The following is a 13,922-nucleotide window of genomic DNA, read 5'->3' on the forward strand; positions in this document are numbered from 1 at the left end:
TCATTGTCTTTATAATCAAAGCACTACCCTGAGCCTGCTACCCAGTAAACAAAAATGGTTCAGCTGCACTCCTAAAGACATGATTTTCACTGAGGTTCCAGGAAATGCTCAGCACTCCTTTTGGGAAACACTAAGAAAAATTACCAAGAAAGTAATGAATTTTAGCTTGTCAGACAGTGACTTAGTCCCTGGCTTACAATCCCAACTGCATAAAGACATTTATCTCCCTCAGGCACCCACTACTCACAGTCCAATTGGCATAGTTTACTTTCCTCCTCAAATACCAACCATATTTCTTGTAAAGCCTGCACAAACCACACTGAAATGACACAGATGACATGTAAAAATTAATTTTATTGATGCCCTCGTTGAAGGTTTTATTTGCACCGAACATGCTCAGCAGTAATGTCACCTCAGCAGATGCCACCTGCTCTCCATTCCTCTGGAGCCCTGGAACCTGCAGCTCCACAGGCAAGATGCCACTCACCCACTCGAGTCTCCATCACCCCCCCATGGATGCCACCCTTCCTTTAGGGGCTGACCATGCTGGACTGCACAGCCACACGTGTGGGTCCCAGCACAGCAGCTCAGGGCCGAGTTCTGCTCCCCCAGGGAAAACACCCTGGCATGTGGTGGCCAAGGAGCCTGTTCCAGACACCACCAACAGTGCAGGTGCCTCCCATCTCCTGTCTCTGCTGTACACAGGGAGGTACCACAGGCTGGGGTGGGACATGGAGCAACAGCTCCTGCACAGGAGATGGTCCCAGTGGGCAACCCTTGAATCCACATCCTGACTGGGACAGGAACTGAATGAGGTAGGACAGGCAGGAACACTACAAAGGTACCAGGTCACAATTATGTCAAAGAAGGACACCAGTGAGCAGGAGAACAGCCTTCATTTGCAATAGGCAAGCAGAGGCAGAGAGAGGTTCCAACAAGTTATAGGACAGTGATTATCTTCATTTACTCACAGCTGCAATTTCCATCAGTGCTGTCCTCACAAAAATTCCCCTCCCTGTCTTGTCTGATTCCCCAAGGCAGCTGGGAGAACTCCTACCTTCAAATACTGATAAAATAACCAGAGAAGCAGAATGACACTGAGATGCCACCACACCCCAGTTACAAGATTTGAATGCATTTCAAGTCTGTGTTCAGAGATTTAAGATACTTAACGATGGCTTATGAAGTATCTACAAGAAGCATCCACTTCTTCCATTCCTCCCTCTGTGGCACCATCCCCAGTCTCAGGCTTCTCAACCAGCTATCCTGGGTGGAACAATCTACCCTTCCACTTTCTCCAGCCCCTCTGAGGCAGAAAGGCAAGATGATTTCCCTGCTGCCAAGAACAGCTCTGCACCCTGACACACAGTGATGGAGAAGGGCAGGTGCTGATCCTCACACTGGAGTTGAAGTTTGTGGAAATTCAACTTTGGATCATCTACAAAGGGATAAAAGCCAACCAAAATACAAGGAAGAGGAGATACAAAAGGCAATAAATACCTGGAATTTCCTCTAAGACAGCAAAATGAGGGTGATACAAGCTTAAACAGCTGACTCAGTAATCCCAAGGGACCTGAACACTTCTCCCATCCACTGTTATTCCAAAGACTTCCAAGAGATGAGGTTGTTTCAGGTCAGCCTTACTTTCCCCTGCTTTCCAGCAGTCTGAGCACTTGCTTTCCTGCTCATGCTACTACAGGCAAGGGAGCAACCCTAAACAGATGGATGGGGAAAGAGGCTGCACCCAACAGCCAGGGACAGGGGAAAAGGAGAAGTGCTCTTCCTCACTGCCAGGATCCTCTAGGTTCGCACTTGGAACTTGCCAGCCTTAGTCATGTATTTGATCCCCTTGAATGGCTTGTACTTCTCCCCATACATGTCCAAGCGATTCACCTTCAGTCCTAAAGGAAACAAACACAGCATGAGGCTGGTGCTGCCACAAACAAAGCAGACAGGCCTTCGAGAGAGGGACAGAAAGCACAGGGGAAGTTTTAGCAGGCAGTAAACAGAACAGAGAAAAGCTGACAACTGCCTAATGTCAGAATCATTCTTTACAAACACATCATACCCTAAAATTCTTTATAGCTCTGTAAGCAGCAAATGCAAGGAAATGTAGGTGAATTGCTTCACAGAGCACCAGAGAGAACAAATCCATGTATCTGTAGTCAAAGCAGACAATTTTTTGCTTGTTTCAGGTAGAATGTACTGTAGAAGGCCTGCAGAGCTACTTCAGCTACCTGCAGAATGGGCACTGGCACAGCAGAGAACATTCCCCTCCTTCACCTGACAGTCACTTACCAGATATAGCCAGCTGCTGAATTTTAAACTGCAGGTTAATGGTGGGGTTTTCATCTGGTTTCGATGTCCCAGCCTGCAGGCTCACACTGCCCTTCAGGCTTGGCAGCTTCTGGGGGTTTATTTTCCCCACATCCCATGACAGTAACTGAAAGGAACAGAAAATTCAGCAGTGAAACAGAAATGCTGTAACACCCTCTAAAGAAGAGTCCCCTTCCAGTGACAGCTTTTAGGGTTTCTTTGTGAAAAATGTTTTCTTCTTGGTACCTCACCTTTCATATTGACAGACACATGTTGGACAGACACAGGCTTAAGGAGCAGATACCTCCCCAAAGCCTTCCACGAATGATATTTCCTCTACTTGTGCTAAAGGCCCCATGGACAAGCCCATCAGATTTAAATTTAAATGAACTCAAACAACAAAACCAGAACACCCCAAACCAAATCCAAACCCACCAAACCCCTCAGTGTTTGCCAAGGACCAAGTCTAACATGCAGCACCAGGCAGGACAACCAGATATGCAGAGGTTTGTAAGGCATCCACCAGAGCCACCACACAATACCAGTGCTGGCATTTGCTTCACACCCCAAGTAACCAGAACTATGATCCACTCAGACACCCAGCTGTTTGTTGTGGGGATTGAGGAAACTTCTAGTGTGCAATTGTTCAGAAAAAGAAAAGATAGCACCCCATCCCAAAAAAGGATCCTGCCTTCAGCAAAGCAGTGTTCCTGGAAATGTCCATGGAAGCAGGAACAGCTCGACTGCATTTTCTTAAAAACACCCAGTATCTAATTTCTACCTTTGCTCTCACCTTTGTAACTGGATCAAAGACATGTGTTCCCTGAGAGGGTGTAAGGGTCATATTTAACACACTTTTTGGCATCTGGCTGGTGACCATCACTCCCTCCACAGTCTTGCCCATGGTCTGCTTGGGCCCCACGGTGATCTCGAAGCGCCCCAGGGAGCTGCTGTCCCGGAAACTGATGTTGTGCTTCACATAGACAGGAATTGCCACCAGACTGGAACAGAGACAGAAAGTCCTTGTCCATCTCCTGCCTTCGTATTTGCTTTTCCTGAGGCACTGAGAACACTGGGAACCAATCTCCTTAACAGAGAAGGAAATCCTACACCCGTTTGCTTGGTCTAAGGGCAAAGTTGGAACCCCATTCTCAAGTCTTAATTACAATTCTTTTCACCTTGTTTGATTCTAAAAGCTTTTTATAAGCATGGGAAATCAACAGCTTGATTACTCCCTACTGCCTAACTCTTTCCCTCTCTAGTTTGTTTATCTGCTACTAGTCTTTGAAAAATGCTGGCTGACCAAAAAGAAATTACAGAATCACTGCTCCAAGCAAGGAGAAAACGTGGTTTATAAAAGGAAAAATGCAAGTTATCGTGCCCCTCTACTTCATTTGGCACAACACACCACCTGATCTTTAAAAGTTCCCTTTTTTTTATCCTCTCCCTGGCCAGAAAGATCCAAATTTCATAACTCACAGCACTACAATCATCACCTACTTCTGAGCACTGACATGGTAGGAGAGCAAGCGGAAATTCCCGTCAGGTGGGATGAAGGAGAGAATCCTTTCCGACTCCCAGCGCTTGAACCGCACGCAGGGGTGGAAGCTGACATCGTCCAGCAGCCGAGGGTTCTGCAGCAGAGACAGCAGAGGGTTGTGAGGGCAGTGCCACCTCAAAGGACTCCTCTGCTCCTCATCTCCTGACACACTCTGACCACTGAAGGTGTCTGCACTCAGGCACGGGACACTCTCTGGTGCTGCTGTACCCGGGTGAAAGCAGCACTCAGCAACCTCTGTCCTTTCTCAGGGCATTTTTTACCCTATTTTAGAAAATTTAGTCATGTTGAATAATTGCATTGATACATACTCATGAAAAAGATGGCCCTTCATATCTGCCTAAAGCACCACTAAAGACTCAAATACTCAGTCACAGCACACACAAACAGTGCTTTTAAACAAAGAACCTGAAAATACAATTTTTAGGCTCAAAGTTGCTGAAGTTCACAATGAGTTCCCACTGTCATTTCTTTCTCTTTCTGTTTGGCATACCCAGAGTCTGATGTGCTGGACTCTGTCAGTGTAAGACAGATCTTAGCAGGGGGGCTGGCAAATGCTTTTCCAATTACTTCAGTAAAAATACATCCTTGAGCTTTACCATAAAGGAGAGGGTAAGGTCTGGCATCCCAGTCAGCTTGACACAAGCATCAATCACCCCTTGGATTTCAGCAGTAATCGTGGAACCTGCAACCATAAAGCAAACAGGTGGTTATGTGAACCTGGTCAAAAAAATCCCAAAGTGGAAAAACCCTCAGTGGGGAGGAAGGAAATCTATTATCTTTATGAAATGTCATGGTTCATTATGTTGCCTGCTCAACATTTTTCTCATTCCCAATGACTTCTCTAGAAGATGCAAACAATTAAAAACAACAGACACCAGCAATGTTCATTCTAATGGCCAAAGACAGCATCTCCCAAATCTAACAAGACTAAGATGCACAAATAGTAAAGAGAAAGAATATTTGCTCACCTTCTATTTTCCCAATATAAAATTGCTTAGGAGACCTCAAGAACAAGGACAAGTGAAAATCGTGGTACCTCTGGGAAATGTTTGACTGAGCAGCACGTACAGGATGGCAACAATCCAGAGTAAAACAGACACAGAGCTTCCCACACTTGGAGGAAGGCGACCCTCTTCGAAAACCCAGCTCTCTCTCCAGGCACTGTCAGGACAAGTCCCCCTCGTGCCAGCCAGGAGCAGCTTCCATACCTGATTTGTCGATGATGGCGTCGATCTCCTCGATCACATCGAAATAGGCCTCGTTGTTGGTGTATTTGACACCAGTCCGTCTCCAAGGCACCACTGAGAGCTGCCCAGTGGGGAGCTGGTCACCCACATTAGTGCTTCCTGGAAAAAGAAAGGCAACCACAACCCCCCCAGACGTCAGACAGGGCTCCAGAACAAGTCCCCTGACCTACAGAACTTAATTGTGATTAACCCTTGAGTGCCTGTTTCTTTGTAGGGGGGCAATTACTCTTGGAGACCCACTGTGTTCTAGAGTTTACATCTCTCTTACACCCAGCTCTAAAACACACCACGGGCAAGTGTGAACATGTGGGGATGTGTAAACCCACAGCACACTGACATCCTGCAAGTCAGGGCACGGCTGTGACTGGAGATGTAATCTGACTGTAAACCAACCCAAAACCAACCCAAAACCCAAAGTGCAGCTGGTGCTGGAATTGGAAGGAACCCCAAGCAAAGCACTAACACACCTGTGCTGCAGTTCAGAATGGCAGGGAACATAAACTTCCCTCACCCATGTCCTAATTCCCTTCTGCAGGGATATTGCACATGGACTTCCCAGTCTGTCTGCTCTGATTCCCTGTACCTGTGATGGTGTTGACGACTGTCCGCAGGATAGTGGGAGGTTTTATCAGTTCCTTAAGAATATTAGACTCTGTTGCCAATGGAAAGCCATTGTCCAGCATCTCCTCCAGCACCTCATAAACCACCACGACATTGTCCTTGATTATCACCTCTGAACACACGCCAAAGTAATCCTGTGCAAAAGAAATAATGACTCAACAATTGCTGAAAGAGAATCTTCTGATCATTCAGTCCTGTGTTCCCCCCCCAGGAATAAATCCAGCTGCTTCTTGGAGGAGGTGGAACAACACTGAAACTCGAGGTTCTACGAGCACAGCAGACAGACTGACCACTCCAGCAGATGTGCAGCTCTGAGCACCCTCTGCCACTGCCCCACTTAGCTGCCAAATCCCTGCATCAGCACTCCCAATTAATTCAGCAATTTTTAAAACTGAACATTTAATTTCCTTACAGTCTTACTCTATGTGGATTTCACACATCTTTCAGGAGAGAGCACAAACACACACCTGAGCTGCTGGTTAGTTACAGCAATTTAGGAGATCAGACATTCTGCACAAAGCATGAGTAATAACAGACTGTGACAGCAGAGAACTCCTGTCCTGCACTACAAGCACTATTTCTTTTTCAGACATACCAGATTTTAATAAATGGCCAGGCCAGTGAAGACACACATCTTGTACCCCAAGAAAAACCAAAACCTAAATGTCTGACAGGATCTATTTTTGGCCTGAACAGCCAATCCACAGTGAAACAGAACTCAGAATACACTCACATTTCGACTGGCATCTGGAAGGAAGAGCTCACATGACACTTGTTTGACCAAGCACCACATTTCCTGTGTTCTGTCAGGATGCTGGTCACAAGACATCTCAAATCTGGGCAACACAACCCTGTTGTTGGCAGGCAGAAGGACAGGCATCTTCTCCATTTTCTTACATGGACCATGTCCACCAGAGCCCAGAGGGAACAGGGCTGCTCTGGGGCAGCCCCTACGACCCACCGTTTAGGAGGATTCCAAGGAGCATCCCTGGATGTGAGCACGGGCTGGGTGTCACTGACTGACTAAAGCACGTCAAAGAGCTCCCTGTGAGAACAAGGTCAGCTTGGTCTTAGTTCCAGCTGCCAGAGCAGAAACACCGACTGCTGAAAGGTCCTTCCCCTGAGCGCGGGTGGTCCCGAAGCCATCGTAATTCCGGGCAGTAAATCCCCAACCACCGCAAGCCCTCGCCTGTCCCCTCGCCAAGGCAGGACGCGAGTGAAGTGACAGCAAACAGAGCGAACCCTGTCACGGCCGCGGCACCGAAGGGCTCTGCCCGCCCGCCCAGCCCGCGGGACCCGCACCTGGAACGTGTCCACGACGCGGTGCAGGAACTCGATGACGAAGAGCGGCGGCACCTCGCTCTGGATGACGGCCACGAAGAAGATCTTGTGGCGGTAGACGCTGAGCAGGTAGTGGTGCGGCGTGGGGATCACGGGCGGCACGTTCTCCGCCTCCGAGGCCCGCTCCTGCGCCTCGAAGAAGTAGTCGCAGACCGAGCGGCTCACCACGCTCTTCCAGTGCTTCTCCAGGAAGATGTCCCCGGCGGCGTTGATCAGGAACAGGCTGTGGATCATGGCTGGGCCGGGCTGGGGGGCGGTGGGACTGGGACTGGGGCTGGGCCGGGCTGAGCCGAGCTGAGCTCTCCCGGGCTGATCTGATCTGATCTGATCTGACCTGAGCTCTCCCGGGCCGGGCTCGGCTGGGCCGGAGCGAGTCCCCCGCGCGCGCTCCCGGCACAGGCCCCGCCCCCCGGCGCGCGGACAGACACGCGCCGGTCTCTGTGGGCGGGGCCGGCAGCGAGCGCTGCTATTGGCCGGCGGGAGGCGCGCGCCCGGTGACGCACAGGGCGGTGCGCGCGCGGCGGCGGGAGCGGGGTCGGGAGCGCGCCCGGCAGCGCCCACGGGGGGCGCGGCCCGGCCCCCCCAGCCCGTCACGGGCCCTCAGGGGTCCCTGTTCCAGAGCTGAGCTCGGGGATGTTCCAGAGCTGAGCTCGGGGATGTTCCAGAGCTGAGCTCGGGGATGTTCCAGAGCAGAAATCGGGGATGTTCCAGAGCAGAAACCAGGGATGTTCCAGAGCTGAGCTCGGGGATGTTCCAGAGCTGAGCTCGGGGATGTTCCAGATGAGACCTCAGGGATGTTCCAGAGCAGAAATCAGGGATGTTCCAGAGCTGAGCTCGGGGATGTTCCAGAGCTGAGCTTGGGGATAGTCTGTGACACATGGGAGTGACCCGGCCTTGCAGCGAGGAGCAGCCGGGGGAGTGATCTCACTGTATTATTTTCCTGGTCTGTTCAGCACGGAGGAGTAACAGCCCTGAAATCCCGACCCAGCTGGCACGAAAGTGACAGTTGTCGTGCAAAATTTTACCTGAACTCTGCCAAATGATTCCTTTGCGCGATTAGAACAGATGTTTCATGTTCACAGAGCCGATCCCTGGACTTCTGAGTCATGCAGATGCCATTACAAATGATTTTCCTCCTACACTGTTGGGAACAAATAGAGAACCAAGAGGAAAGCGGCCCTTTGTACCCTGCTAAAGCAGCTGTCTGAGCACACAGCGCTTGTCACAGGGGAAAGGAGGTCACGGGTCCCTCACTGCTCCAGGGGCAGGTTTACTTTTAACACAAAGACATTGTAAAGATCATCATATCAGTCCAGGAGGCTCTTGGAGACTGTATTAATGGGAGTCATAGAGATACCACAGACAGAACATAGTTAGACTGACAACAACGTAAAGCCTTTATACATTTGGTTCTCCATGAAGCACAAACCTTTCTGTTTTTAACCTGGACCTTAAAATCAGCAGTCACGGGCACAGGTAAGGAGTGCCCGCTCTCCGAGCTAAATGGTGTCGTTATTTCAGAGTTCATCTTTAAAAGCCCAGACTCGCGGTTCCCAGCGCAAGCTTAATTAGGGCTAAGAGAGGGATTTCCTGCTTTCCAGGAGACGGGCATCCATCGAGCGCCAACTGGCCCCCCGAGCCCTCCCGCGGCCCCGCCTGTTCCCTCGCTGGGTCCCGGGTCCCTCAGTCCATCCCGGTTCCCTCAGTCGGTCCCGGTTCCCTCGGTCCATCCCGGTTCCCTCACTCCATCCCGGTTCCATCCCGGTTCCCTCGGTCCATCCCGGTTCCCTCAGTCCATCCCGGTTCCATCCCGGTTCCCTTGGTCCATCCTGGTTCCCTCAGTCCATCCCGGTTCCCTCAGTCCATCCCGGTTCCCTCAGTCCATCCCGGTTCCATCCCGGTTCCCTCGGTCCATCCCGGTTCCCTCGGTCCATCCTGGTTCCCTCACTCCATCCCGGTTCCCCCAGTCTATTCCGGTTCCCTCACTCCATCCCGGTTCCCTCGGTCCATCCCGGTTCCCTCAGTCCATCCCGGTTCCATCCCGGTTCCCCCGGTCGGTCCCGGTTCCCTCATTCCATCCCGGTTCCCTCAGTCCATCCCGGTTCCCTCACTCCATCCCGGTTCCATCCCGGTTCCCTCACTCCATCCCGGTTCCCCCAGTCCATCCCGGTTCCCTCACTCCATCCCGGTTCCCCCAGTCCATCCCGGTTCCCTCGGTCCATCCCGGTTCCCTCACTCCATCCCGGTTCCATCCCGGTTCCCTCAGTCCATCCCGGTTCCCTCACTCCATCCCGGTTCCATCCCGGTTCCCTCGGTCCATCCCGGTTCCCTCACTCCATCCCGGTTCCATCCCGGTTCCCCGGTCGGTCCCTCTGTCCCGGCCCCGCCCCCTCGGCCCTTGGCCCCGCCCCCGGTGCCGCAGCCGCGGCTCCTCAGCGCCCCCCGGCGGCCGCGCGCGCCCCTCCGCGCTGTTCCCGCGCCCCCCCCTCCCCCCGCGGGCTGTTCCGGCCCGCGCCGCCCCCCCCTCCCCGCCCGCCGCAGCGCGCCGGGCCCAAGATGGCCGCCGTGTCAGTTTCGGGCTTCGCCGCCGTCCGGCCTTCGCCCGCCGGGGCCCGGCGCTCGCGGACCTCGGTGAGTAGCGCCGGCGGGGCCGCGCCGACCGGGGCGGCTGGCGCCGGGGGACTCGGGGGCGGGCGGCCGGCGGGCCCCGCGGGCCGGGGACGGGGAAGGCCCGGCGGGCGCTCCAGGCTCGCGGCCTGTTCCGGCCCCGCCGCCGCTCTGCGCCAGGCCCGGCCCCGCCGCCCGCTCCCGCGGCGCCCGCCGGGCCCGCGCCCCGGGCAGGCGGCGGCCGCGGCGCGGCGCGGGGGAGGCGGCGGAGCGGCCGGGCGGCCGCGGGCTGAGCCGCGCTCCGCGCCCGGCGCGGGAGGAGAGCGCGGCCGGGGCGGCCGCGGGCCCGGCCGTGCCGCTGCGAGGAGCCGGCCGGGCTGCACCGCCCGTGCCCGGGAGCGCGGGGAGCGGCGCGGGGCCCGGCGGGCGGCCGCGGCTGCGGCGCGCCGCTCCCGATGCCGCCGGTGCGGGTCCCCGTGCCGGGGCAGTGCCCCTCGGGGCGCGGGACCCGCCCGCCGTGCGGAGGGGGACGGGCGGTAGCAGGTGCAGGGGCCGCTTGTCACGGCGAGAGCGAGCGGGAGAGAGACCCCCGGTGCCGGGACCGTCCCGGTGCGGCCGGGCCTGGCCGGGCGGTTACGTAACCCCTGCGCACGGAGCTGTGCCGGGAGCGGGCTCGGCATCCCCCGGGCTCGGCATCCCCCGGGCTCGGCATCCCCTGGGCTCGGCATCCCCCGGGCCCCGCCGTCCCGGCGGGCAGCGGCACCGAGCGAGCGCAGCTCCGCTCGGGCAGGAGGGCACGTCTCGGGGACCATTTTCCCCTTCTCGTCTGTTGGAGAGAACTCTAGACAAGCACCGGTCTGGAAGCCGGTCGGGATCTCTCCGGGACCGGCCGTGCGGAGCTGTGCTGCGAGTCTGGTGTCTGTGTGGAAATGCCTTGTGTGTGTTGATAGATTCTTCAGTGCTTACTGGAAAGGAGAACGGGAAAACTGTGTTGACAACTTAGCTCTTGTCTAAAACTTCGCTTGCAGAAAATCGTTATTCCTTGTGATAAACAGTTTACAGACCCTTCTGGGTTACTGTGCTCCTGCAGTAGAACTTCAGCACAACAGACTGTTATCACATTTAGAAAAGGTCTTTGTTAAAGATAACTCTTAAATGCTCTGAAGTAGAGCCTCATACCCTTTCATTAGCATCTTTAATTAGCAGTGTCATAAGCATTCCTTCTTCACTGTGCATGGTCACCTGTTACTGTGTCCTCAAGTGTTTTCAGATTGCCTCATCTATACTGAAAATTACATTGCATTCTTTTTTTCTATGGTCTCTGAAAGTGGAACGTTTGATTACAATCTCCAGCTGTGTCTTCGCTTTTTTTTCTTTATGGAACAACTGTCATAGCTTTTCTTAGCAGAAGGCAAACAGACCTATGATTACACTCCTGGAAGAGCTCTGAAAGTTTCTTGCTGTTTGCACAAGACTCTTGGCTGTTCCCGCCTTCTGCTGAGGTTTCAGGCAGTGTCTTCCATGTGCAAAAATGAAGAGACCTGCAGCTTTTTTAACATCTTTGTTGCGGTTTTCTTTTTTCCCCCCAAATATTAAGTTGTGCTCAGCAGTGATGTAAAACTCGGTATAGAATTTATACTGACTTATTGATCAAAATGGAAAGGACACAGCCTTTTTCTGTGGGTTGAATGGAGATGCTTCAGTGTTAGTCTGCTTTTATTAGTAGTGAGGATAAAACCTGAAGTATTACTTGAGTATTTCAGAGCTGTAGTAGTGGCTTAAAACTCTGCTATGTGTTTAATGAATTAATATTGTCTGCTGCTTTTTTTTTTTTCTTCTTAACTGTTCTTTGAAAACGTCTCTCTCCTTGTTTTCTTCCAGGCCTAACGTTACAGTTCTTGTGATTGTGAGTGTGCAGATCAGAAGCTGAGGTGAGAAATGCTGAGATCTTTGCGCCTCTGTGGAAAAACCTTCCGTGAAGTTGTCAGGGGGTTATTGGAAGGAGTGCAGAAGTTTCTAACTGTTTTCTTTCCTTCCCTTCAGAGTGCAGACGAATGATGTCCGAGCCCAGGGGATTGGCTCAGCGCAGACCAGGTGCATGCTATGGTTAGCTGCCTCCCGGGGCTGTTTTCTCCTCGCGTGACACTCGCTCAGCACCGGGACAAAGGATAACGACTCTATGGATATACAGAATCCTTCACCATGGTAAAACTCGCCAACCCGCTGTACACAGAGTGGATTTTGGAGGCAATCAAAAAGGTAAAGAAGCAGAAACAGCGTCCTTCGGAGGAGAGGATATGCAATGCAGTGTCGTCTTCTCATGGCCTGGACCGCAAAACTGTTCTGGAGCAGTTGGAGCTGAGTGTTAAAGATGGAACTATTTTAAAAGTGTCCAACAAGGGTCTCAACTCCTACAAGGATCCTGATAATCCTGGGAGAATAGCACTTCCGAAGCCTCGGAATCATGGCAAGTTGGATGGTAAACCAAATGTGGACTGGAATAAACTCATCAAGCGGGCGATCGAGGGCTTGGCTGAGTCCAGTGGCTCATCCCTGAAGAACATTGAGCGCTTTCTGAAAGGTCAGAAAGATGTGTCTGCATTGTTTGGGGGCAGTGCTGCCTCCATTTTTCACCAGCAATTACGGTTAGCTGTCAAACGTGCTGTTGGCCATGGCAGGCTCCTCAAAGATGGACCTCTCTACCAGCTCAACACTAAAGCAACTACGAATGCTGATGGGAAGGAGAGCTTTGAGTCTCTTTCCTGTCTCCCTCCAGTGTGTCTCCTTCCCCATGAAAAGGATAAGGTAAGACACGGTTTTTGCCTGGGCATTTTCTTGTGATTGATGAGATGTGATGATACAGAGTCCCAGCCTGAGGTCAGTGGTTTGTTTAACTTGCATCTGGGAAGTTCAAAGTTACTAATGTGCATTTAGGATCCTGCTGTGTCCAAATTTCTAAGCAGGATCACAGGAGGTGTAATGGGTTGCAATTTGTACTTTGAACAGAGAACTGCAAAGGAGCTGCTGTGGGGAATTTACCTCCTAACTCCTGTACAGGGGAACTGAATGGATGGTAACAGGCTTACCAGTTGTGTTAGCAAAACATAGGAAGTAAAGCCTCCTCTCTTTAAGGTGAGGTGGATTTGCTAAACAAATTTGAGATGATCTCTTACTTTCACATTTTTATTTGACTGCCAGTTCACCTTCTCATTTGAATTCAGGTAACACAGTGAAGTGCTGATTAGCAATTACCACCCAGTGCTGTCTTAGAGGCTTTCTTTGTTCATAATGAGCAAATCCCTTTCTGTCCCAGAGCCACTTTGTTGTGAAATAGGAAGAAACTTGCTCTAGTGGACGGGAGTTGGATATGGATGTTTTTTAAGGTCCCCACCCAAAGCATTCTATGATCCAGAGAGCGTGGAGGTGCTGGGATGAGCACTCAGGGACTTCTGCACCCTGTGCCACTGCCCCCCCATTTTACATGTAGTTCATTATACAAAACAAAGGAGTTTTCTATTGCTTTCTCTTGTTTCTTCCCTTCCTTTCTGCCATCCTTCTGCATGCCTAAGGTCGTTGATCCTCCACTCCAACCTCAAGATGAAGTTGTTGGAGTGAAATTCATACCCAGTCAGTATCTTTCCATTCTTTCTGCTGCTGGGGGTGGAAAGTAAAGCAGAAATTTGTCCTTTTTATTTTTTAAAGATCAATTTACCAGTCATTCCTAGTGTCCAGGACATCTAGAATGTAAAAACTATGTTTTCTATTCATAAAATATACGTTTTTCAGCAGAATTGGAATTTCTTGTTGTTGTAAATATCCTGCTCTGGGATGAGTTCTTTGGTCTGTGCTGCTCAGGTTTTCTGGAGTCAGCTTCACTCTCTGGTGAGAGGGCTGCTTTATGATCTCTTAGGGTTTGAAGGTTTGAAACCACTGTAGGAGTCTTTTTCCTAAAACAAAATCTGCACAGCTGTTTTATCACCAGCAAAGTTTCTCTGAAGTTCTAATTTAACTGTGGGAGGGCTACTGTGGCCACAGTACTTATCTAGTCAGTGTTGTGTTGTGGGCTGGTGTCACATAGGAAGTCAGGATCACTGTGCTGAGAATTCCAGCAGCTTCCTCCATCCTTTTTTCAAGTGCTCTGTCTACAAATGTTTCCTGTGTACATCTGCAGCTCTGTCTGTAATGAGATCAGTGTAGCTGTAAAACGTTCTGAAAACTGGATGTAAGCA

General features: G+C 51.8%; 2 protein-coding genes across 4 annotated transcripts in view; one reads left to right on the forward strand and one right to left on the reverse strand.

Moving 5' to 3' along the window:
- Positions 1–334: 334 nt before the first annotated feature.
- AP3M2 (adaptor related protein complex 3 subunit mu 2) lies at positions 335–7,455 on the reverse strand. Its single transcript, XM_064637934.1, has 8 exons — positions 7,048–7,455; positions 5,708–5,879; positions 5,086–5,223; positions 4,474–4,559; positions 3,817–3,950; positions 3,110–3,317; positions 2,299–2,443; positions 335–1,901 (listed from the first exon to the last, which is right to left on the reverse strand). The coding sequence occupies exons 1-8, from the start codon at positions 7,318–7,320 to the stop codon at positions 1,801–1,803; spliced, it is 1,257 nt and encodes a 418-aa protein (XP_064494004.1). The 5' UTR covers positions 7,321–7,455; the 3' UTR covers positions 335–1,800.
- Positions 7,456–9,579: 2,124 nt separating this feature from the next.
- The window catches only part of KAT6A (lysine acetyltransferase 6A), a 33,062-nt gene continuing 28,719 nt past the window's right edge, over positions 9,580–13,922 (forward strand). For 2 of the 3 annotated variants that reach the window (XR_010425459.1, XM_064637901.1), the window contains exons 1-3: positions 9,580–9,717; positions 11,575–11,624; positions 11,737–12,498. Coding sequence is in view for 2 of the 3 variants with exons in the window: in XM_064637901.1 (XP_064493971.1) it covers positions 11,896–12,498 (603 nt within the window). In the remaining variant the exon portion in view is untranslated. The remainder of the gene's footprint in view (positions 9,718–11,574; positions 11,625–11,736; positions 12,499–13,922) is intronic. The other variant, XM_064637902.1, reaches the window with a different exon arrangement.

This window comes from Pseudopipra pipra, chromosome 28, assembly GCF_036250125.1.
Source record: "Pseudopipra pipra isolate bDixPip1 chromosome 28, bDixPip1.hap1, whole genome shotgun sequence".
NCBI lineage: Eukaryota > Metazoa > Chordata > Aves > Passeriformes > Pipridae > Pseudopipra > Pseudopipra pipra.